The following is a 22,877-nucleotide window of genomic DNA, read 5'->3' on the forward strand; positions in this document are numbered from 1 at the left end:
AGGAGCGCTATTTCCAACTCCTTCACCTGTGATATTAACAGGGGGATTGATTCATTTCTATACTTTACGTGGGAAGGAAGTCCTCAAGGATAATTGGAAGGTGACAGTGAACAGTACTTTGGACGCTATCCTGTGGTGCATCAACCCGGTATCTAGCGTGAGTCTCGTTCCGTTCGGGATAAGTCTCCCTTACTAATCTTCCCTTCCTTGTTGTTTGTTCTACCTTGGATTCCTCAAGAGACTCTGCTGGATTCATCTGCCCTAGACTCAAGGTCAGTGTGTGCATTCATGACATTTTCTATTCCATCATACCCAGGTTGGGGCAGTTATTCATGATACTTTATTTTGTTCTAGGCTGACTTCCTATACCTTACCCACGCCCTTTCCAGTGATCCATCACTCTGCCTGTTTTACCAGTCAGAGAGTTGTATCATTTGGAAGGTCTTAACTATCAAAACGAGTGAACAGGGATCCGGAAGACCCTACCACCTGTATCCTTTTGAGTACCGAATCCTTTTCAGTTAGTACTGTGGTGCTCTCTGACACAAAAATAGCTGCGCATGATCCACCCCGAGCAGCACACTTTTTAGAAGACCACACAAGTGACCTCTGGCGACCTCCTCACCTGTGATTACTGGTATTCAGCAGCTGAAGGAAAGGCAGGTGTATACTAATCCTGGTGTAGGACTGACTGACATGTCTAGAGCCATCATGCATCTAGTTGAGAGCGTGTTGGGCAAATTACAAGGCCAAAATTCTTTAAAAACTCAGTGGAACTGAGCACGAAAACACATGATCCTGGGTTAAAGAAAGTAGTGATATCCCATAGGAAGCCCCCAGCTGCTCATTCCCCGATGTTGGCGTGTAGAATGCCCCCGCTAACTCAATATGACCTAAACCGAAGAACGGTGGTGGCCATCTTCTCCGAGGTGCAACAGTTGGAGGACATTGTCTCCTCAGATTTAACATTAGTTGAATTTACTACTAAGGGGCATTGAACTCTGCAAGACTCTGGATGAACGCAGGGGTAAGCCAGGATTTAATTTGGCAGGCGAAAGAGGACCTATATAAGTTGGGATTTGCACTCACTGTTGAACCAAGAACGGGGCCTCTCAAGCCCCTGAACAGTGATCAAGGGAGCCACCGGTTACCAAGATGTCAACAAAATCTCAACCGAGTAAAACGCTGTGCAATTGCCAGTGTATGCCCAACCAGAATTAACTAGATGTGGAGGTGGGTTCGGGCCATTTGTCTCTCTTAAATTGGAAAACAAGAGGATTTAAACATCTCCTCAACACTGATCTAAGTAAGATAAGTAAATGGGATATAGTCCTCTTTCAAGAGACCTGGCTCACCATACCGCCCCCCCCCCCCCCCACATCTAAGAAAATCACGAAATCCACCTAAATCCTGCCTTTAAACCTGTATTAGGTAGACCTACGTCTGGACTGTTAACAGCTGTGAAATTGGGGAAGGGTTTGTCATCCAAATTTTGGGCAGCGCCTAATAAGTATATGTTGATGGTCAAGGTGCTGTCCTCAAAGAAAGAGTATGCAATCCTAAATGTATACTGGAACTCGATTGCAAGATCTGATGATGTGTTCTTTGGAGATTTGAATGCCATCTTGGATTTGGTAGCTGAAGACCAAAATGCCAGATCCCTTGTGTTAGCGGGAGACTTAAAAATTGAATGGCGAAAGTAGATCATCGCCACAAAGAGACACTTGAGATGGAATTCCTCGGTTCATGCTAGAGGTCTGCATATGCTTAATGGTACTTTTGCCACAGACGTTCCACCAGTAGAGACATGGCAAAAGGGGGAAAGAGTACATCAATAATAGATTACATATATGTGAACTCTGTATTATGGTCCTCTATGAAGAACTTTCGTTTGATTAAATCTGAATTAAGTGATCATAACACCCTCACTGCTGAATGGGGGGCCTGGGTGGTTAATGAGGTTGATCAACCTAAATCTGAACAAGGCTGTTTTGTGTTGAATGTTGGTGGTAATCGTCTCTGATGAACGGAGAACGATCTGGCGCTTTTCAATCGATTGTTAAGCCATGGTGAATCAAGCAGTACTCTCAGCTTGGAAATGTGGGGATGGTATATTGTGATCTAATACAGGCATTCCAGCAGGGAAAAGCAAAAATAAAGCCCCCACTGCGCCCCACACACGCAGTTGCAGTCAGAGAAAGAAAAGCTCAGTACCGCTCAGAATTGAGGCATCCGATTCCTGCTTCCATTAGAGACGAGTCAGTAAAAGTAATTAAAACACGCTATAGAAATTGGATTAAGGGGCGCCAAGCATCGTATCAACAAGATGGTGCTAATATGCTTAAAATGTTAGCGAACAAAAACATCTCGAAAATGTGCACTGTAATAAACCATTCAGTAGTAGTGCCCAAAATAGTCATGCAGTCGACTGCAGTGCACACGCATGCATAGGTAACTCATTTTACGCAGCTATATGCACCGGTCAAGGACAGTAAAACCCTTGAGCAACTAAAGATACATATTGCCTTCCATCTAACGTTTGAGCAATCTGATATTTTACATCTTATTAGAACATCCAGTAACTCCAAAGCAGTTTGGCCGGATAGCCTATCTAATCATGTCCTGAAATGTGGTCCTCCATATTGCATAAGAGTTTTTCAGTGGTAAATTTGACGCAGACTTTACCCAGGACATGACTCAAGCCATCATGGTACCCATTTATAAAATAGGGTAGTTACAGGCCCATATCACTTCTAGATGTACCTGGCAAGATTGTTTGCCGGTTAATTCTTAGAGAGTTGCAAATATGGGTCAGAAGTAAAAAAAAATAATTGATCCCCTACAAATCAGGTTTCGTGAAAGGCTTGGGTACTATTCCAAACATGCTTTCATTGATGATGATTCAATTACAGCATGCCGATAGAAGTCGGCCGTTATATTTGGGATTCATAGACTTAAGATTCAGTTGATAGGGTCTTGCTATATAGTAAGTTAAAATAACATGAATGCCCTGACTCGCTAATTTTGTTGATAATGTTATTCCACATGAACACATATATTCGAGTCTGGGTCACTTTGGATGGTAAATTATCTCCCATAATCGATACACAAAGAGGCTTGAAACAGGGTTGTGCATTAGCCTCGTTTTTGTTTAACTTTTTTATATTACATATGGGTGCGGAGTTTACAAACTGTAATGGTGATCCCCGCAGATTAGGAGACCAGAACGTTCCTTATCTTCTATATGCGGATGATTTGGTGCTTCTATCAAAAACCCTGTAGGGACTTCAACGAATGCTGTTACGATGGGCTCTTATGTGCATTCGAATAGTTTAGATATTAACACAATGAAAACCCAACTTGTAATCTGTAGGAATGCACATAGTGCCAAGAAATGCAAGTATACATGGCATTTTCAAGACTGTAAACTACTTATTGTTTCCCCAATATAAATATCTAGGGGTATCAATTCACAACGTAAAAACTATGCCGCAAGATGCCGTAGCATTTAAGAACAGACTTCAGAATATAACATCACAAACGAAAGTACTAATTAATACATTTGGGAAATTCAAATTGTTCTGTTTTATAAAAATAAGGTTTTGCCCATCATGCTGTACGGTGTAGAAGGTAAAGTTACCAAAAAAGTGGGGCATTTTGGGACTCCCTGGAGTCAAATTATTCGAAACAAATATGACATCTACCCAGCAGCATCCCAATAGCTGTGATACGCCATGAATTTGGTCTTCACGCCATGTACTCGCAGGTGACATGGAAACAGTGTGCTTTACTTCATAACTGTTTGTTGGGATTTGAAAGAGACAGCATTTTAGAGGTAACAACTTACCATATACTTCGGTCTAGAAGCAGATTTCTTGTCACCTGGCTTAACCATGTGTTTAACAGCTTAGCCGATGCGGATGTTACAATTGAGTTGCTGATGACTAATCCTGATCGGGCAAAAACTAAGATCTATCAATTAGATGTAAAGACTCTTGTTTGGCACCAAGAGATATGGAGTCATGGCAGACTACTTGGTGAAATGTCCATCTCCCCATATACGTGCAGAATATTTAAGGTTTAGATTAAATTTATGGAATACGCTAGATGTTCTGTGAAAAAGAAAAATGCCGTTACCTGAACAAAATTATTGTTGATACCGTCTTAATGTAAAACAAACAAAGTGAAACTTTACAGCACTTAATAGTCGAGTGTAATGCATTAATAATGGTTCGAGTGAAATGTTTCGACAGGGTTGATTACTATACAAGATTATATGGGGAGTGACCAAATATGGCAATTGTTATTTTCAAATCCACGCCCAGTGGTTCAAATAACCATAGTGCAATATTTACAAATAATTCTACCTCCGTGTAAAGAATTTTAAAACTGTTGTTGGTTAGTGGTTTTGTGCAATTGTTCCTTTATTTCTTACCTTTTATGGTTTTTGTTTTTATGCGTTTTAGGGTTATGTACCCACATTGTGATTTGGAATATGTGAATGAGAAAAAGATAAATATCTGAAGTTGTTAATTCAACTAAACAAATAAAAAAATGTTTTGAAAAAGCAAGCCAACCTTCTGTGCTAGCCCGGTAATCCGAGATTCGGAACACGCGACAACCCTTTGACAGGTATATTTAGTAGTGGTGAATTTGTTTTCTTGAGATCCTGGCCAAAACTTTCTGAGAATGTGCATTCACTATCAGTGTGACTTTATCCACAAATTAAAAAACACCAATCATTAATATAAGCAGTGATCAAACAAACACAATTATCTGGATTTACAATTAACCCAACTGTAAACATTTGTTTATCTGTCTCACCATTCCCTCATTTATTTTCCAAAATTAGCATTATTTTCACCCCAGCCCCACCAATAACTTTTGTGCATGAAACCAAGACACTTAAGTCGCTTTTTTTTGGAGAAGAGGGAGCCAACGGGTATACTTTTTTTGCACTATGGGCTGCTAATTCGAGGTCACAGCAGGTCAAAAGAACTCTGTGACTTTTGGCACAAGTCAGTAAAACCATTGAACCAGATTAATGGACCGCTTTGCATCTAAAACAATCATCACTACAGGAACGTAATTACTTTGCGACACCTTTGCGGCCACGAGTTTTTTTATGTGGACCAAACCCGAGAGTGGCGGGACAAATGGCAGCAATGCTGTTACATCAATTCAAACAGTCTGAAAGCCACGCAGTCTGAATGAATTTACATAACCAATTTTAATAAATACAATCAGGGTGGCCCCCACATTAAAGGTCTGTCAGCTCCTTCCTCTGCCAAGATTGTAGTCAGGGTTGCATATTAGACACCATTCATAAGGTTGGGCAAAGAGAGACCAGTTACAGCAACATCCGTATCCTATTCTTTCTCTCGTGAAAACAAAGACTGACTATCTAGTTTCTGTGTGGGGATGCAAGAAACACAGCAGAGACTAAACTCGATTAAACCATGCATCCGTAATCAGACAGGAATGATATCGAATCATGCAGCTCAGACATAACAGAAGTTTGTTTAATCGGCGAAGTCCCTCGCGAGTATGAGAGATCGTCAAAAGGTTGACAGCGAGAGCAATAGAGAATATTTTCCTCGCCCCCGAGATCACACACAGCAATACTTTACAACCGCAGGCTCAATCAACACTCTAACCAGCACTATTTCGCGTTTAGAGTGTGTCTGATGGGCATGGCAATGCAAGGTCCCACACAATGCAAACTGGTAACCGCGCTTCTTACCTGACGGGCCAGCAACGGAAGACGCTCAGGCAAGTCACTACTCTAATCCTCTCACAAACACATTGAAAACGTCGTTCGCGTTATTTCCGTTGCGCAGAAAAGGTATCTTCAGACTGTGATGCAGACGCACATCCGGTTGATAGGCAGAGGGTTAAAGAGCCGTAGCACTCAAGTCTGCTTTCTATGTCTATGTCAGATCGGCGGCGCACGGCCGGAAGAGGCTTGAAGGAAGAAGAAGAGTCTGTAAATATATATGGGCCGGGCTTGGGGGTAGTGGGGTGCGTGAATCCCGCATTGCCTACCTTTCTTTTTGGTTTGCCTTCCGTGTACAGTGTTTCAGTGCTGACCACTCTGATAAAACAAAAAATCCTCTTCACGTATGGCAGATCAGCCCCAGGGTTAGAACCTCGCTTAGATATTGATGAGTTCGCGGATTGTTGGTTGGCTTGTGCTTGGTATATCATCACTTTCGATGGGTGGATGGGGATGTATAGAGTCCTTTGCCACATTATGCATTAATGCTTTCCGCGCAATTGCATAGAAATGCCACTAGAGATCATTGGGGCGGGGCTGTGGTTAGATAGTGCCTCCAGAAGTTTTGGTTTACGATTACCATCAGATATAGTAAGGATTATCGATTCAGGTTTCTTTTCAGGCCCCTGAGGCAGGCCAGGGTACACCCACGATTAGGTACAGGTTGTGTGCACGTAGGAAAGAAGGAAGATGGGAATACGATTCATGCTGCAGGCAAAAAGGTTTTGACTTCTGTTTCTCACTTTTCTGCTTCATGGTGGGTCTACGCCTCCTCCCAACACATGGGCATTGAATTTGCGCTTGCCAGAGCACTGGGTTACCATATGTTAAAGAGATTTTCCACAATCCTCTGCCGAGGGATCTGAAGAGCACTATTGTATTGTGCTTGTCTATTTTATATAGCGCCTTATACCATTTTTATAGTCTCAATGTGCTGTTAGTGTGAACGCCCTCGAAGGACCGAAGTTGAGAGCGTTGGAGGTCATGGAGTACTGTTAGGCAGTGCCCCAGGCGATTTAAGTAAAATGCGGAAATCTCCCAGCGCGCCCCTGGTTTATGCGGGGGGGGGTGGGGGGTGTGGGGTGCACATTTTTTTTCTCCCTGCTCTGGCCACTGAGTAGGGAGTTAATCACTGTAATAAGGCGCTCATGCTGAAGCATGAGCGCCGTATTCTAATGAAAACCGCCTCGCTCCTGCATCGGAGCAGGGAGGTAATCATCTCAATAACCTATTGTTATTAAATGTGCCCACCGCAGCGGACGCATTTAATAACAATAAGGCGCCTGCTACGCCTTCTCCCACTACGCCAGCTCTGGGGAGCCCTTGAAAGACTCCCCAGAGCTGGCATGGCAGGGGGGTTATGGCTCCGCAGGCAGTCGCCCTGCGATTAGAATGCGTGTATGCATTTGGCCGAAAAAAAGGTGTAGCAGGCCGGGCTCTGGTATAGAGCAACCCATGCGGTCTGGCATGTGGATAGATCCTGGGAGGAGTCGGCAGATGGTGTGAGTGCTAGAGACTTGCTATATGTTCAGCGTGCCCAAATTTGTCATAGGTCTGGGCTGCATTCTGCTGTCAGAGGTGTTGAGGCGTAGTCTGGTGTAAGTAGGTGGAGAATTATTTGAACAGCACGACCACATTTATTTTGTCATAGTCCTTGCTGTATACTGATGTGTGCAGGTAGCCATACCTGCAGCCATTGGGGTGTTATACGTACCATGCCAAAATGATGATGTTTTTTTTTTACTGGGCGCCCGCTAAGGTACTTGACTTCTTCTGTCAGTTCTTGTGGTTGTGATAAAACAGTAAGCAACAGTGACTATCCCAAGTGGAACAAAAGGGTGTCCACCAAGTTGAACCAAAACACTTCCTCTATGGGTAACATAGCCAAGCCGTCCAGCTTCACTCTTAAGGGTGCATGGCTGGTATCAAAGTGTCCCATACATAAATAAATACACCAATGTATATACATATATTAACTATGTTGCTAAAGTTAAACGATTTCAAATAAGTACTTTAAAATATACTAACATAAGTATTTTGCAAAACAGTCAAGGAAAAAGATAATCCTGCTTCAATCCAAGATACATAGTATAGTAGTCTAACTAAAAGTGAGAGTTATGCTTCTATCAGTCATAAAAAGCAGGGGTTAGAACATTAAAACAAACGGGCCAATACAACCGACTATAAAATTGGAATCACTTCGGCCTTTATACATCACATTTCCCACCGGGGACAGTATGACTTGTTATATTATACTACATTATTAATGACTGGTACTTTCTAAAATGCTATTGTTTGCTCTAAAAACAACATTGCCCTATGAGGAACCTGGCAAAAGTCTACGTTCACGTGTCGTGCTCCGCAGATTCCATCGGTAGCCCGAGCGACCAAGCCGACTTCACGCCTCTGAAGAAAAATAGACTTTCTTCCCGAGAGCACCACCTGAAGGGTAGTACAACCTGTCAGGCCGAGGGCTGGGGCAAAAAGGCGGGACAAACAGCAGAGCTAGAAGGGAGAAAAACAAGGCAACTCTTACACACTGTTTTCTGGCACGTATGCCGATCTCCCACCCCCGCAATTCCCCAATCTTACCTGTGCGTGTCCCTGGATTGACGGTATACCTACTTATGTTATGACACAAGCTGGAATCATGGATGATACTGGTAAGAGTCTCCAAAGTAATGCAGGTGGTGCTGATTGTACAGAGTAATCCCTGATACAGGTCGAACAACGACGCAACTGAAGGAAAGATGAGGAGTCCACATTAACTTCAGAAAGGCGTCCTTGTTGTAGAGTTAAAACCCTTGAGGAGATCCCTGACCCGGGTGGAACAAGCACGCAGCTAAGACGGGTAGCAATCACAATCTACAGGGAAGCAGGAGAGCCTCCTTTACTGTACTACCTACATCAGCAGAGCGTCCAAGGTAGTATCTGAACGTGAGAATCAGACCACAACCTTCACTCAATCAGCAGAGCGTCCAGTAGAGTGAGATGCGGGCAAACAGTAATCCAATGGTAAGTGTGTTTGTTTGTTTTATTATTTATATTGCGCACCAGACCCGGGGGTATACAGACGCAAAGGCATAAAGAGGGCTGATCAGCTTAAAATGCAAGGTAATCAATACTGTTCCCAGCTGATCGCAGAGTACCAGGAATCAAGAGCGCAGAGATTGACACAGAGAGAAGTCACTCCACGAGAGCTGGGGAGAAGGAGTGAAGAGGGCAAAACACAGGTCCTAGACGAAGGAACTGGAGCAGGGAGAAAGCCAGCAAACAGACTTCAAAAGTGGCGTGCGGGGCGAGGTAACAAGCAGTCCGAGTTTTACTGTGTGAAGCACAAAGAACGTCTAAAGCACAGAACGTAATCCAGAAGCAGGGTCAAATGGCAGGCAGGAGTTGAAATACCAGGAATCAAGCAGACAGGAAAAAACAGACCAAGGAGCGAAACGCTGCTACCGTAAGGAGACGGTTTAGGAGCAGCGAGGTCTGAGGGGGTGTGGCCTAAGTAGGAAGATTCCTCAAACGAGGCTTGGAACGCTTGAGGGGGGCGCTCGGGGCAATGACAGAGTACAAGGCCAGCTGGATCCCATAGTGCCCTAACAGTGTTGGCGCTGATGACCTAAGCGCCAGGGCAAACGCGGGAATCGCTTGCCGCTGTGCTACTGTCCTCGGCTCCTACAACAAAGCAGCGCTAATGAAGTCAGCACAGCTGGTGAGTTGGGGAGACTGATACCAGACCGATCTGTGTTGAAGCCAAGATTGCAAGTGGCAACATTGTTCACTTCAGCGTTCACTATACAGTGTATGAAGCGTATATGATAATCAACGCAAGTAAAATTGAACAGATGAGTGATTGATCTTTGAAGCCAAGATACGATACCTTAGACAGAGTGGTCCGGCACCACATGCATGCTTATTCGAGTCTCTGTAAGGTATCCAACTGAAAGGGTGCAAAAGAGTGACAAAGAATTTTGAATCAAAGTGATCCTGCAAAGGGTCAAGCAAAACCCTGTGTACAATCGAAAGTCTTCGATGTTAATAGCGTAAAGAAAGTTGATGAAAAAGTTAATTGAAGTTGGTCCGAGCCCTGCGGAGGGAGATCAGCTGAGAGCTTTTGGTTAAAGCAAGTTTGAGTTAAAATGGGAATTAGTCTGAGCCCGGCGCAGGGAGACTAATTGAACATTTTTGTCATGATCACTGCTTCCAAGGAGTCAGGACCAGCCCAACGTCCTTGGAAGCAGGCCCCTAACCCTGATCCTAGGCACCAGCCGGTCCCCACGGGGACCTTTTGGACCTTGTCCTGGCGCCGGTGGCACCAGGCTCATCAGAAGCCTCGGTCCCGGCACTGGAAGCGCCGGGATCATCATTGGTGTGAAGGTGCTTGGGTGGACTTACCTGCGGCAGACCATGCTGCTTACTTACCAGACTCTTAGAAGTCCTCGGTGAACTGGGACTACTTTCTTACCTGGGTGGGGCAGCTCCACTCCCTGGATACAGCACTGGAACTCTTCTGGAAGCAGGAACTCTTTTCTTACCTAGGCGGGGCCGTGGAAGGAGATGCCTCATCACTCCTAGGCTATTTAAACCACACCCGATTGATGAAACGTGCTTCGCGTTATTCTGCATCTGCAGCAGAACGCTCACCGAGTCTGTTCCAGCCTTTCTTCTTTGGATCCTGAACCTGCAAGAATTATACTTACCATTCCTGTACCCGATCAACATCAGCACCTGCAAAAGACCAGAAACAACAGGTTAGCAGAACGAACTTTAACACGCAGTGCTTACTTACCTGATCCATCGGCAGCGGCCGTGTCTCACGCTGCACCTTCGCCGGCAAAGATAAACAGCATTTCCATACTCACTGGCACGCTGTGCATTCCGGCTTCTTCACGCTGCATCTTCACCTGCAAAGATAAACAGCATTATTCTACTTACCGGCACGCTGTGCATTCCGGATTCTTCACGCTGCATCTTCATAGACAACAGCAGTGTTACACTTACCGGCACGCGGCGAATTTCGGATTTCTTCATTCTGCATTGTCGCCTGCAAAGACAAAGAAAGAGACAGTAAGAGCGCTTGCCATACTTACGCAATTCCAGGCGCTTCACCGCCACGCATAAAAAGACTATAAAGACTAAAGGTGTCCAGAAACTTACCGGTCGTGCAGACAACGACGGTACCCATCCTCTGAAGTCAAGAGACCAACGTTTCACCAGTGAAGGAACTGGCAACGGCACCCTGCACTAGACGCAGATGGAGAGCCCAGCATTCACCTATCTAAGGTGAGCACGTTGACCTGGGAGGGGGGCTCAACAGTCAGGCTGGGAGGAGAGAGATAGGGACATTCACAACCCAGACCTTTAACCCCCATATTATTTCACCTGCAGAAACCTCACCCTTCGAGTCCGACACACAGTGCGGAGAGGTTCGACCCCAGAAGCCAACCGAATCCTGCACATCACGTTTCGTGTTACAGACACCTTCCTGCCAAGACCCGCGCCTCCGTGGGAATCAGGTGAGCGTTACAGAACGCGAAGCCCACCACAAAACTCCTACCCAGGCGCAATGGTAACCTCAGATACTGATCAACTAGCCCAGTTGCTTGGGGAATTAAGAGCAGAAGTACATGCAGCTCGCCAGGAAACAAGCTCTCTAAGAAGAGAACTGATAATTTATAAGGAGCGAACAGAGGACCTTGCTAGGCAGTTGTTACAAACGCAGGCAAGACAGACACCTTTGCCCGTTCCAGGAGGGAGTTATCCTTCTGCATCAGCTTCAAATCCAGTGCAAATCAATCTGCCCGGTAATGTGCCCTTGGCTCCGCCCGAACGCTTTGCTGGTGATCCAAAGAAATTCGCAGTGTTCATCAACCAGTGCCGCCTGCACTTCTTATGTCGACCAGCTGCATTCCCAACAGACCAGGCCAAGGTGGCTTTCGTGCTTTCTTATCTCGGTGGCAGCGCTGCAGATTGGTCGATCCCTTTAGTCAACCAGGATGATCCGGTTTTACACGATTTTCAAGCCTTCCAGTCCAGCATGGAGAAACTGTTCGCAAGACATGCACAAGGGCAGGCCTTGGACAATGAACTTCTCTCATTACGACAGGGTAACCAAGACCTATTGACTTATATAGCCTCTTTCAATAGACTCATAGTGGAAACACAATGGCCCGAGGACAAGAGAATAACGCTTTTCTACAGAGGCCTGCGTGGAGAGCTCAAGGATGTGCTAGCGCAAGTTGTGAATCCTCCACAAGAATGTTCGGACTATATTGACTTAGTTGTCCAACTGGACCATAGACTACAGAACAGGAAGGCAGATCGTTCCAGATTTGATACCCGAGTGTTTTCTAAACCACAGACCTCGAATAAGGGAGCTGACACTGTGGAACCCATGCAAATAGGGGGCATGAGAGGACCTTTAACCCAGAAAGAGCGGGAAAGAAGAAGGCAGCTGCAATTATGCCTCTATTGCGGTAATTCAGGACACTTTTTCTTCGGGACTGTCCCGTGAAACCAGCTAAGAAGACTGTAGGAGCCGCGGATACCTGTACCACAAATTCTGAGCAGGGAAACGACCTCGCCCGACAAGAGTAGAGGTCCTCTTGCCGAGCGTTAAGATCTGTCCCGTGACCTCGCATTTCGTGATACCCATGGTCCTCATTAGTCCTGAACGTCCGGATCGTTTGCATGCAATTGAAGCTTACATTGACAGCGCAGCAATCGGTAACTATGTGGACCGTGAAATGGTATCAAGGATGAATCTACCCCTTGTCCCTAAGGCAGTAAAAGACGTCATCAATACTGTGGATGGCACGGAGATAGCCTCCGGACCAGTAACGCATGCCACCCAAGAAGTGACTTTGTTGAGTCACAATGGACACCGGGAGAGAATAGTGTTCGATGTAATCAAGGCCCCTCAGTTCCAGATCATTCTGGGAATCCCTTGGTTAGAGAAGCACAATCCTCAGATTGATTGGCGAGCAAAGACGGTTCAGTTTCCAGAGTGTTCTACCACTTGTTATCCTCGACCTGATGTTTCACTAGCGGCGATCGCTTCTGAGGAGATTCTCAAATTACCTCCCGAATACCAGGAGTTCCAAGACGTCTTTCAGAAGGATCAAGCTAACACCCTACCTCCTCATAGGTTTCACGACTGTCAAATAGATCTGATACCTGGAACAACTCCTCCTTGCAGCAGGATCTATGCCCTCACCGAGCCAGAGAACCTTCACCTCAGACAGTACCTGGACCAATACCTAGCTAACGGGTTTATCCGTCCTTCAAAATCTCCAGCTTCATCGGCTTTGTTCTTCGTTCTGAAAAAGGAAGGAGACCTTAGGACTTGCATAGATTACCGCGCCCTGAATCAGATCACTGTTAAAAACAGATACCTGTTACCTTTGATCCCTGAACTCCTGGACCAAGTCAAAGATGCATGTATATACACAAAGCTGGATCTCAGAGGAGCCTACCACTTGGTACGAATCAAAGAGGGCGATGAATGGAAAACGGCCTTCCGCACCAAGTACGGGCTATTCGAATATCAAGTGATGCCCTTTGGACTGTGTAATGCTCCTGCTGCTTTCCAATATTTTATGAACGATGTCCTTAGAGAGCTCATTGACGTGTGTGTAGTTGTCTACATTGACGACATCCTTGTATATTCATCATCTGAAGAAGAACATCAGCGACCCGTTAAAAAGGTTCTCGAGAGATTGCGTCAACATAGTCTTTTTGCTAAGCTTGAGAAATGCGTTTTCAACGCAACGGAAGTCGAGTTCCTGGGATTCATATTGTCACCTAACGGAGTCCATATGGATTCAAAGAAAGTTGATGCAATTATCAAGTGGCCATCACCAACCTCTGTAAAAGGAGTTCAAAGCATGTTAGGATTCGCTAACTTTTACCGCAGATTCATTCCTGACTTTTCCCGGATAGTCCAGCCCATCACCGCTCTGTTGAAAAAGAACAAACGTTTTGAGTGGTCTTCTGAAGCGGAACAAGCTTTTCAAGACTTAAAAGCTAAATTCATTTCTGCACCTGTTTTAAAACATCCTCGCCCAGAACTTCCTTACATCATGGAAACGGATGCTTCTAGTCTTGCTATGGGAGCAGTGTTATCACAAAGAGATTTGGTCACAAACCAACTACATCCGGTTGCCTTTTGGTCCCGCAAGTTTTCGCCTCCTGAGATCAACTATTCAATTACAGACAAGGAACTTTTGGCCATCAGATCGGCCTTTAAAGCCTGGCGGCATTATCTTCTTGGAGCCAGACACACAGTCACCGTAATGACTGACCACCGCAATTTACAATATCTAAAGACAGCCAAAGCTCAGTCTTACAGACATCTTCGCTGGGCTCTGTTCCTAGCAGAATTTGACTTTATAATTACTTATCGACCAGGTAGTAAGAACGGAAAGGTGGATGCCCTCTCCCGGATGGGAGTAGATGAACATTTGATCAATCCAGATCCAATACCCATAATCCCAGAACAAAGGATTTTGGGTTTGGTCAGCACTCAATCTTTTGAAGACATCAAGACCACGGTGAAATCGCTCCTAACTCCGACCGATTTGCAGGACTGGCAATTAAAGGGAAAAGAATTCTCAGTAGATCAAGACCTACCATATTTCCGAGGACGATTGCACTTGCCCTGTGAGAAACTACAAAAACAAGTAATCTCCGGTTATCATGATTCTCTAATGGAGGGGCACCCTGGCATTACCAAAACCATGGAAAAGATTAAAAGACATTTCTGGTGGCCATCGTGGAAAAGGGATATTAGAGACTTTGTAATCTCCTGCGGTGTGTGTGCCCAGAATAAAAGTCAAAAGCAAAAACCAGCCGGCCTATTACAGCCACTTGACATTCCTCCCTGTCCATGGCATACCCTGTCCATGGATTTTATCACGGACTTACCTCCATGCTTGGGATATACTACCATCTTAGTAGTCGTGGATCTATTCTCGAAAATGGCTCACTTCATACCCTTAAAGGGTCTGCCTTCAGCCTCAGTATTGGCCCGGGAATTCTTGGCAAACATCGTTCGCTTACACGGTTTTCCTTCGGTTTTAGTCTCCGATAGGGGAAGTCAATTCATCTCCCACTTCTGGCGCAGTTGCTGTCGTCTAGCCCAAGTTGATGTAAGACTTTCGACCAGTCACCATCCTCAAACTGATGGACAAACCGAAAGGACAAACCAGACATTAGAACAATATCTACGCTGCATGCTCCAACAAACAGAAAAACCCTGGAAGGACATTCTTTGGATCGCTGAATATGCTTACAACAATTCGACTCATTCTGGAACCGGGAAGACTCCTTTTTTCCTATTATATGGACACCATCCTAGAACCTCCAACCTGGATCCTCCCCAAGAAATTGAAGCACCTGCTGTGCATCACTTGCATTCGGAGATCACCTGTGCCTTTAAGGAAGCCACTGCCCATCTGCAAAGAGCTAAAGCTCAATTCAAAAAGGCAGCCGATCGGCACCGTAAAGAGGCCCCTCACTACGCTGTAGGAGATCAAGTCTGGTTATCCACTAAGCACCTGCCTTTAAAAGGACCCCGCACTTTCATCCCGAGATACCTTGGGCCCTACCTCATATCTGCCATAATTAATCCGGTGGCTGCCAAATTGGAATTACCTACGCATATGAAAATACATCCAGTATTCCATGTCTCCTTATTAAAACCAGTACAACCAGAAACCCGATTGACTGAACTCCCAGAACCCGTTTTGGTAGACGGAGAACTCGAATTCGAAGTGAAGAACATCCTAGACTCCAAAATTTCCAGGTCTAAATTATACTATCTGGTTGATTGGAAAGGATACGGTCCCCAGGAAAGGTCTTGGGAACCCTCAGAACATGTCCACGCACCTCGTCTGGTCAAGAGATTCCATCTGAATCACCCCGACAAGCCAAAGCCCCGGGAAAGACACACTTAGGAGGGGCCTTGAGGGGGGATACTGTCATGATCACTGCTTCCAAGGAGTCAGGACCAGCCCAACGTCCTTGGAAGCAGGCCCCTAACCCTGATCCTAGGCACCAGCCGGTCCCCACGGGGGTTTGCACCTTTTCCTGGCGCCAGTGGCACCAGGCTCATCAGAAGCCTCGGTCCCGGCACTGGAAGCGCCGGGCTCATCATTGGTGTGAAGGTGCTTGGGTGGACTTACCTGCGGCAGACCATGCTGCTTACTTACCAGACTCTTAGAAGTCCTCGGTGAACTGGGACTACTTTCTTACCTGGGTGGGGCAGCTCCACTCCCTGGATACAGCACTGGAACTCTTCTGGAAGCAGGAACTCTTTTCTTACCTAGGCGGGGCCGTGGAAGGAGACGCCTCATCACTCCTAGGCTATTTAAACCACACCCGATTGATGAAACGTGCTTCGCGTTATTCTGCATCTGCAGCAGAACGCTCACCGAGTCTGTTCCAGCCTTTCTTCTTTGGATCCTGAACCTGCAAGAATTATACTTAACATTCCTGTAACCGATCAACATCAGCACCTGCAAAAGACCAGAAACAACAGGTTAGCAGAACAAACTTTAACACGCAGTGCTTACTTACCTGATCCATCGGCAGCGGCCGTGTCTCACGCTGCACCTTCGCCGGCAAAGATAAACAGCATTTCCATACTCACTGGCACGCTGTGCATTCCGGCTTCTTCACGCTGCATTTTCACCTGCAAAGATAAACAGCATTATCATACTTGGCACGCTGCGCATTCCGGCTTCTTCACGCTGCATCTTCACCTGCAAAGATAAACAGCATTATTCTACTTACCGGCACGCTGTGCATTCCGGATTCTTCACGCTGCATCTTCATAGACAACAGCAGTGTTACACTTACCGGCACGCGGCGAATTCCGGATTTCTTCATTCTGCATCGTCGCCTGCAAAGACAAAGAAAGAGACAGTAAGCGCGCTTGCCATACTTACGCAATTCCAGGCGCTTCACCGCCACGCATAAAAAGACTATAAAGACTAAAGGTGTCCAGAAACTTACCGGTCGTGCAGACAACGACGGTACCCATCCTCTGAAGTCAAGAGGCCAACGTTTCACCAGTGAAGGAACTGGCAACGGCACCCTGCACTAGACGCAGATGGAGAGCCCAGCATTCACCTATCTAAGGTGAGCACGTTGACCTGGGAGGGGGGCTCAACAGTCAGGCTGGGAGGAGAGAGATAGGGACATTCACAACCCAGACCTTTAACCCCCATATTATTTCACCTGCAGAAACCTCACCCTTCGAGTCCGACACACAGCGCGGAGAGGTTCGACCCCAGAAGCCAACCGAATCCTGCACATCACGTTTCGTGTTACAGACACCTTCCTGCCAAGACCCGCGCCTCCGTGGGAATCAGGTGAGCGTTACAATTTTGTTGAAAGGATCTGAGCCCGGCTGTGGAAGATCCGGGGTGAACCGTGAGTCAGCCGAGAGAATATCCTACGAGAATGTGGATGCATGAATATCCTACGAGCATTGTGTTGAGAGGATCTAAGCCCGGCTGAGGGGGATCCGAGGTGAATAGTAAATCGCCTGAGAAACGGAATACTTATGAAATCCTTAGAGGAAAAGAACTTATTGTTTGTCGCATCAGGCCCTCTGAATGAAGAGACTTTGAAAGGCAAAGAGACTTGGGCACGGAAGACCCCGATGCTAATGTTTGACCTGTATCCTCGTGCTAGAGAAGCCAGTGACTCTGTTTCTGCAGGGAAGGGAGGCCAACGGCCTGAACATCCTGACATATCATTTTGTTGACACTTATTTCTTTTTCGTAACGCTGTTTTCCACACTATTTGTATTTAGATGTAAGGATTGGCAATGGGCCTATTAGTATACGCCCTTTTATTTTGACAAGACACCACTAGGGCTGAGTTATTATTTGATGGTCTTAGCTTGCTCCCACCTGTAGATTTAGGATTAGATAGGTGATTTTAAAACCCTTTTTGAAGTTCAATAAACACCCTTGAACTGTGGTCACTTGTGTCTGTCTTACTGTTGATACCATGCCTTCCTTACAGTACATATGGATCAGAGAACATGCTCCCATTAACCAGCATATTTGCACAGTGACTCTCAAGATGTGCAAATATAATATGCAGGCTGTTTGCGGGAGAATGCAGAATGTCTAATGCGTGAACTTGCATCCTAAGCGCTAGCAAAGCGGTTGCTGTGGTGATTGCAGTTTGTGAGGAGTAGAGGATCGGAGGCTGGGCCCTTTGCTTTGGGACTTACCCTTCCGAGTCCTTGGGTTTCAGGCTACGTTGAGAGTGGCAGCAGAAATTAGAATATTTCCTTGTGGGCGGCTGAAAAGGAGCAGCACTGGGTGTGCAACACTAGGCCTCATTACGAGGTTGCCGGTAACCCCGAGGTTGGTGGTTGGCGCCAACCCCGTAACACAGTTTCCGCCGCCTGAGATCCCGGTGCCACCAGAACATTACAATTCCCGGGATCTCAGGCAGCGGAAATCGTAAATCCCCATTCCCATAGAGTCGCATAGGACTCTATGGGAGTGGGGAGACAAAAGTACAGGCACCGTTGGTAACGTTGCCCGTGCTTCCGTGAAAACTGTGCCTACTGGGACCAATGCACCTGTCGGGTCAGAGCCTGCTGGGCGCAGAGGCCTCACCAGGCATAGTTGTAGTCTGCTGGTTCTGAATGGGTGCTGGTACGTTGATACAGGCACCCTCAGTTCCCGACCAGCAGACTTGTAATGAGGCCCACTGTTTCTGCCTTTGAGGCTTGAGCTTGTGTTGGTATTCATTCAAGGACAGCCAGAACTCTGACACGCATATTGTGGAGATTGTGGATTTTTCTCAACAGAATGTAATTGACTAGGGAGAGGTGCTCCCAGCGTTTTTCACGTTTTCTGAGTCACTCGAGCTATTTGGTGAATGCTCAAATGGATACTTGAAATTCATTTTGAAATTCGCCTCTTAACCCTTTGTAATCGTTAACACCGTGAACATTTCAAGGTCTCCAAGCATTGACTGGAAAGAAAGTGAAACCAGGCCATTACGATTAGTATGGTAACTTGAAAAAGGTTTTCAGTGCAGTCACAAGCCTATAATAAAACGAGCTAAAAATCGTTATACTTGATGAAAAAGAAGTGCCATGGATGAGTATGCTCGTCCTTTTTGCATAGACTTGCATAATAGCCTGGCACTTCAGGGGTTTAGAGCCAAGTCAATTGTAAATGGCAGCTGGGCTGATCTTTTTTTTTCTTTTTCTTTTTGAACAGCTGTCAGCTGTTACCCAGTCTAACCACTGAATTGGGGGCTGATGCGCAGGTTGTGCGGTGACTGGCCTTTAATCTGCAATTTGTAAACGGCAGGTCACAAGCCTTTGAGCCGCCCCATGCTTCAGGCGAGTGCTCGTGTACCAGTCTGCTCTTTCTGGGAAAGGCTGGTACTGCAGCTGGTGTTTTGCTTTTAGTTGTTTTTGTTCTTTTCTGTGGTCAAGTGACTACAGGACCTGCAGGTGGAAGTCGGTGACTGTAGACTAGACTACCCATTTTGTGAGAAGCTATTCTTCATTTGTTTGTTCGGAGTACTACTGGAGTACAACCAGCGACAATGATAATCACAAGTTACTGACATTGACATTGAAACCATGCGTCTAGGCAGGGTCAGGATAGTCCACGAGAGACTGCGTGTAAGTGCTGTTTAGATTCCTATTTTCTGCCAACTACTATTTTATCTAAAGATATGGCTTACGCCTATGCACTCTGGAGCAAGGCGCTGGTGGACCCATTGTCCCTACCGGTGGGGGTTTGCCCTGCAAATACTCCTCAAATGGAGAATATTTGGTTACAACTACCCTTGTCGGTGCTTTAGGAATGGAACCCAAGATTTGCTCGCCCCCTATGCAACCGTTAATTGTGCATGACATTACTGCTATGACTTTGCTGGGGTGTTTATTGGTTTGAATCGTTTGGACAAGGTTCTGCTGCATATTGCATCAAGAATGGTGGCAAATGTTACAACCAATGCAGCGCAATATTTGTTACCGATGGGTTATGTGTGAGAAGGCAAGAGGGAGGTATTTTTTAAATCTGTTATTGAAAAGGCTGTGCTAAACAAATCTGGTTTCGATTTGACAGCTTATACGCCCATGAAAGTAACTGGTTTTTCTACAAGGAGGGGGGTTCAAGGAGTGATGGAAATGGGAAGGCGACCCTCAGATCACCAAGCGGTAGAGAACTGGGCTAGGCTCCCATGGAGCTCTGGCCACTAAAGCTAACTTGAATTAACTGGAGCAAGGGGTGGGCTTGGTTAAATGGGCTGTGCGTACTTGGAGCACCGAGGGTTCCAGCATCTTTTGCAGGGGTTGATCCAGTCAGATGTGTTTATGCTGTAAGAGACCTGGCTTACCTCAGTACCCGTTTTGGAGGGACATTCAATTGTTGCTTCCCGGTCATTGCAGGAAACTAAAGGTCACCCTTTTTCAGGTATACTTACTGCTACGAGGACAAAAGGAGAATGCAACTGTTGGATTGGAAAGCGCCAAATCCTTATTTATTGGCCACTCAATTGGTTTGGACCGCCGCTCAGTTAAAAAAAATTGGGGACCTTTGCATTGATTAATGCTTACTGGGATACAGCAGCTCTCTCTAATGTGGAGTTTCTGGATGCGATTGCAAATCTGTTAGATGCTTGCTTGATAGACTTTGCTATTTCGGAAAATCATCATTGCAGGTGATCTGAATTGTAGAAGTATTTTGGCAGGTAACCTGGATTCTACAACAGCTGGGGGTTTATCCAATACTTACCAAAGGGGCCCTTTACGGCTTACCCTGATGCAGGAGCGAGGTCTTATTATGATTGACGGTACTATCAGGGGAGATGTCCCCCCTGTAAGAAACCTGAATGTGTCTCAATTATAGTCCTCAGGGCTCTGGCATCCAGGTGGGTGTGCAGTGAAAAAGTCGAAAACATTATGTCGAAAGTCATGATGTCGGAAAAAGAAATTTGAATGTTTTATTTTTTTATTTATTTTTGGGTTCCGCAAGTAAAAAAAAAGGGGTAAAACAAAAAAAAAATTACAAAAAAGGGGGGCTGGTAGGGAACACCCCCATTTCGAACAAAAAAAGACATTCACATTTTTTTTTCCGACTTTTCTTTCGACATAATGTAATTCGATATTATCACTATAAACCATCCAGGTGGCCAGGATACGACCATCGCTATTGGATCCAGATCCTGGGGGTGGACGAGTGCGGGAGGCTCACCTGGATGGGGGTCCTTGGGGAGTGGAAGTGGGACACTGGGTGAGATGCGGTATCCCCCTTCTTCCGACACCTTTTCCCTATCATATCACGTAGGATACTCCCAACACTGCTCCCCACTCCCGCTTTTCCGACACAAACACATTTGCACACTACGAAAGAAAATGGACTAACACCAGAGCTGTTTACCTTACATGTACCAAAACAAGGGTCAGTAAAAGTCAGGCAGTTGACCAGAATCACACACACCTGACAGTCCTTTCCCTTCCCCACAGGGATAAAAGGAAGAGCACAAGAGCACAATACGAGCAAGGTAGACTGCACAACGAGAGAGCTAACTCAGCACGGCAGTTCAAGAGGAGGAGAAAGACGATGTGAACCGAGAGGGTGACAAGGAGAGAAGCGACCTTGCCCTTTCCAAGCCAGGCCTGTGAAACCTCCACGGAAGGAAATGTAAGGCCACGAACGATAGCCAGCGTGTGTTGCAGCAGATGTCAACGGTACACAGGGCCCTCCTCCGATGATAACCAAGCCAGGGAGAGACACTTGCTATCATGGTACTGTCCATGACTCCAGAGACCAGAAAAGCCAAGCGGTTCATCACAGCTGGTTGTTAAGATGGGTTTCTGAACTTTGACCTGGTGGGCAGAGGTTCAGAAGGCCAGCCTAGTTTCTTGGAACAGGTTAACCTTTTGGACATGACAGACCAATCAAGGTCGCTTGGCGGTGGTCAAGACTAGGTCTCGGGAGGGGTGAGGGTGACTGAAAGACCTCAATGAGCGCACAGAGTAAAGGACACTTCACTCCTAGTCTGGTGTAGATATATTAAAAATACAAATACATTTATTTCAAGACCTGTAGTTTCAACACACAAATCGAATCACAGTAATGCTATTAAGCCAACACAATCCTATCTAAATGCATATATACAAGACCACTGGGGTCTAAAGGTTTAATGCACGAAATGGGTCCACAACCTAAAGGGGGAGGAAGCAGGCAGTGCAAATAGTCTTTAGCCCCTTCTACATCCAACACACTCCCAACTAAAGGCAGTCCAATCCCTAAGATGAGTGGAGCCTATTGCTCAAATGTACTTGCACTGCTGGCGCACGTAGTAGTTCAAATGGGCAAAACGGGGTCTCTTCAGGGGTCTGTAGCAGCTCAGGAAGGTGGGTGAGGTGAAGAATAGGTTCACACTATTCGAGGAGGGCCTCCACTTGAGGGCAGAGTCGATTTCAAGAGTTGGGAATAGTTTGCTAGTTCGCACTAACAGTTGGAAGGAGAGCGATCCCCAGGGGCCACTCGTGCGTAAAAATGGATGGAGGTGCTAGGGGCCACAAGTTAGAGTTGCGATTACTCACCGACCGCCCCCCCCCCCCGGCGCACTCCGGACCAAATTTTGGCAGTCGAGTCCACTTCGGTTGCAGGTTCAAGTGCGGCAATTTGACGGCTCTGCAGCTTTTAGCAGTGAAGATACAGTGATGATTCCCAAATGGGACAGTGGCGATTTTCTCTGCTCCTGGTGGATAGATCAGGCCAGTTTCACTGCAGCAGGCTTCAGGGGCAAGAGGGGCACAAATGCAACGCACCTGCAAAGTTCGTCACCATGGCTGGGCGACACGGTAACCGCGTATACTCTGGTTCTGGCGCACTCGTCTCACTTCAGACTTGCATACGAAATTCGGTGAGAGGGTGCCGTGAACACAGCTAGCGATCTACCAAGTTTCGAGGGCCTCCTGAAAACGACAGCGGTATCAGGGCAAAGAGTCTGCGTAAGCTGGTCAGGCCACTGGTTGGCCCACGGACACTTCCGAGAAGGCTTACTTGCAGGTTTTGATGACAGTGCCGAGAATAATTGG

At 46.2% G+C, this 22,877-nt stretch overlaps 2 protein-coding genes across 7 annotated transcripts in view; one reads left to right on the top strand and one right to left on the bottom strand.

Annotated features, from left to right (window-relative positions):
- LOC138497172 (uncharacterized) overlaps positions 1-5,896 on the bottom strand; it is a 1,228,614-nt gene extending 1,222,718 nt beyond the window's left edge. Inside the window, exon 1 of one of the 2 annotated variants that reach the window (XM_069620463.1) lies at positions 5,744-5,896. The gene's annotated coding sequence lies outside the window, so the exon portion shown is untranslated. The remainder of the gene's footprint in view (positions 1-5,743) is intronic. The other variant, XM_069620462.1, reaches the window with a different exon arrangement.
- EXOC3 (exocyst complex component 3) overlaps positions 5,857-22,877 on the top strand; it is a 1,019,937-nt gene continuing 1,002,916 nt past the window's right edge. Inside the window, exon 1 of one of the 5 annotated variants that reach the window (XM_069620467.1) lies at positions 5,857-5,986. Coding sequence is in view for 1 of the 5 variants with exons in the window: in XM_069620465.1 (XP_069476566.1) it covers positions 5,927-6,021 (95 nt within the window). In the remaining 4 variants the exon portion in view is untranslated. Of the gene's footprint in view, positions 6,022-6,122; positions 6,142-22,877 lie in introns of those variants that run through there. The other 4 variants (XM_069620465.1, XM_069620469.1, XM_069620466.1 and 1 more) reach the window with 4 other exon arrangements.

Source organism: Ambystoma mexicanum, chromosome 5q (assembly GCF_040938575.1).
Source record: "Ambystoma mexicanum isolate Mex_15411 chromosome 5q, UKY_AmexF1_1, whole genome shotgun sequence".
Classification (NCBI taxonomy): domain Eukaryota; kingdom Metazoa; phylum Chordata; class Amphibia; order Caudata; family Ambystomatidae; genus Ambystoma; species Ambystoma mexicanum.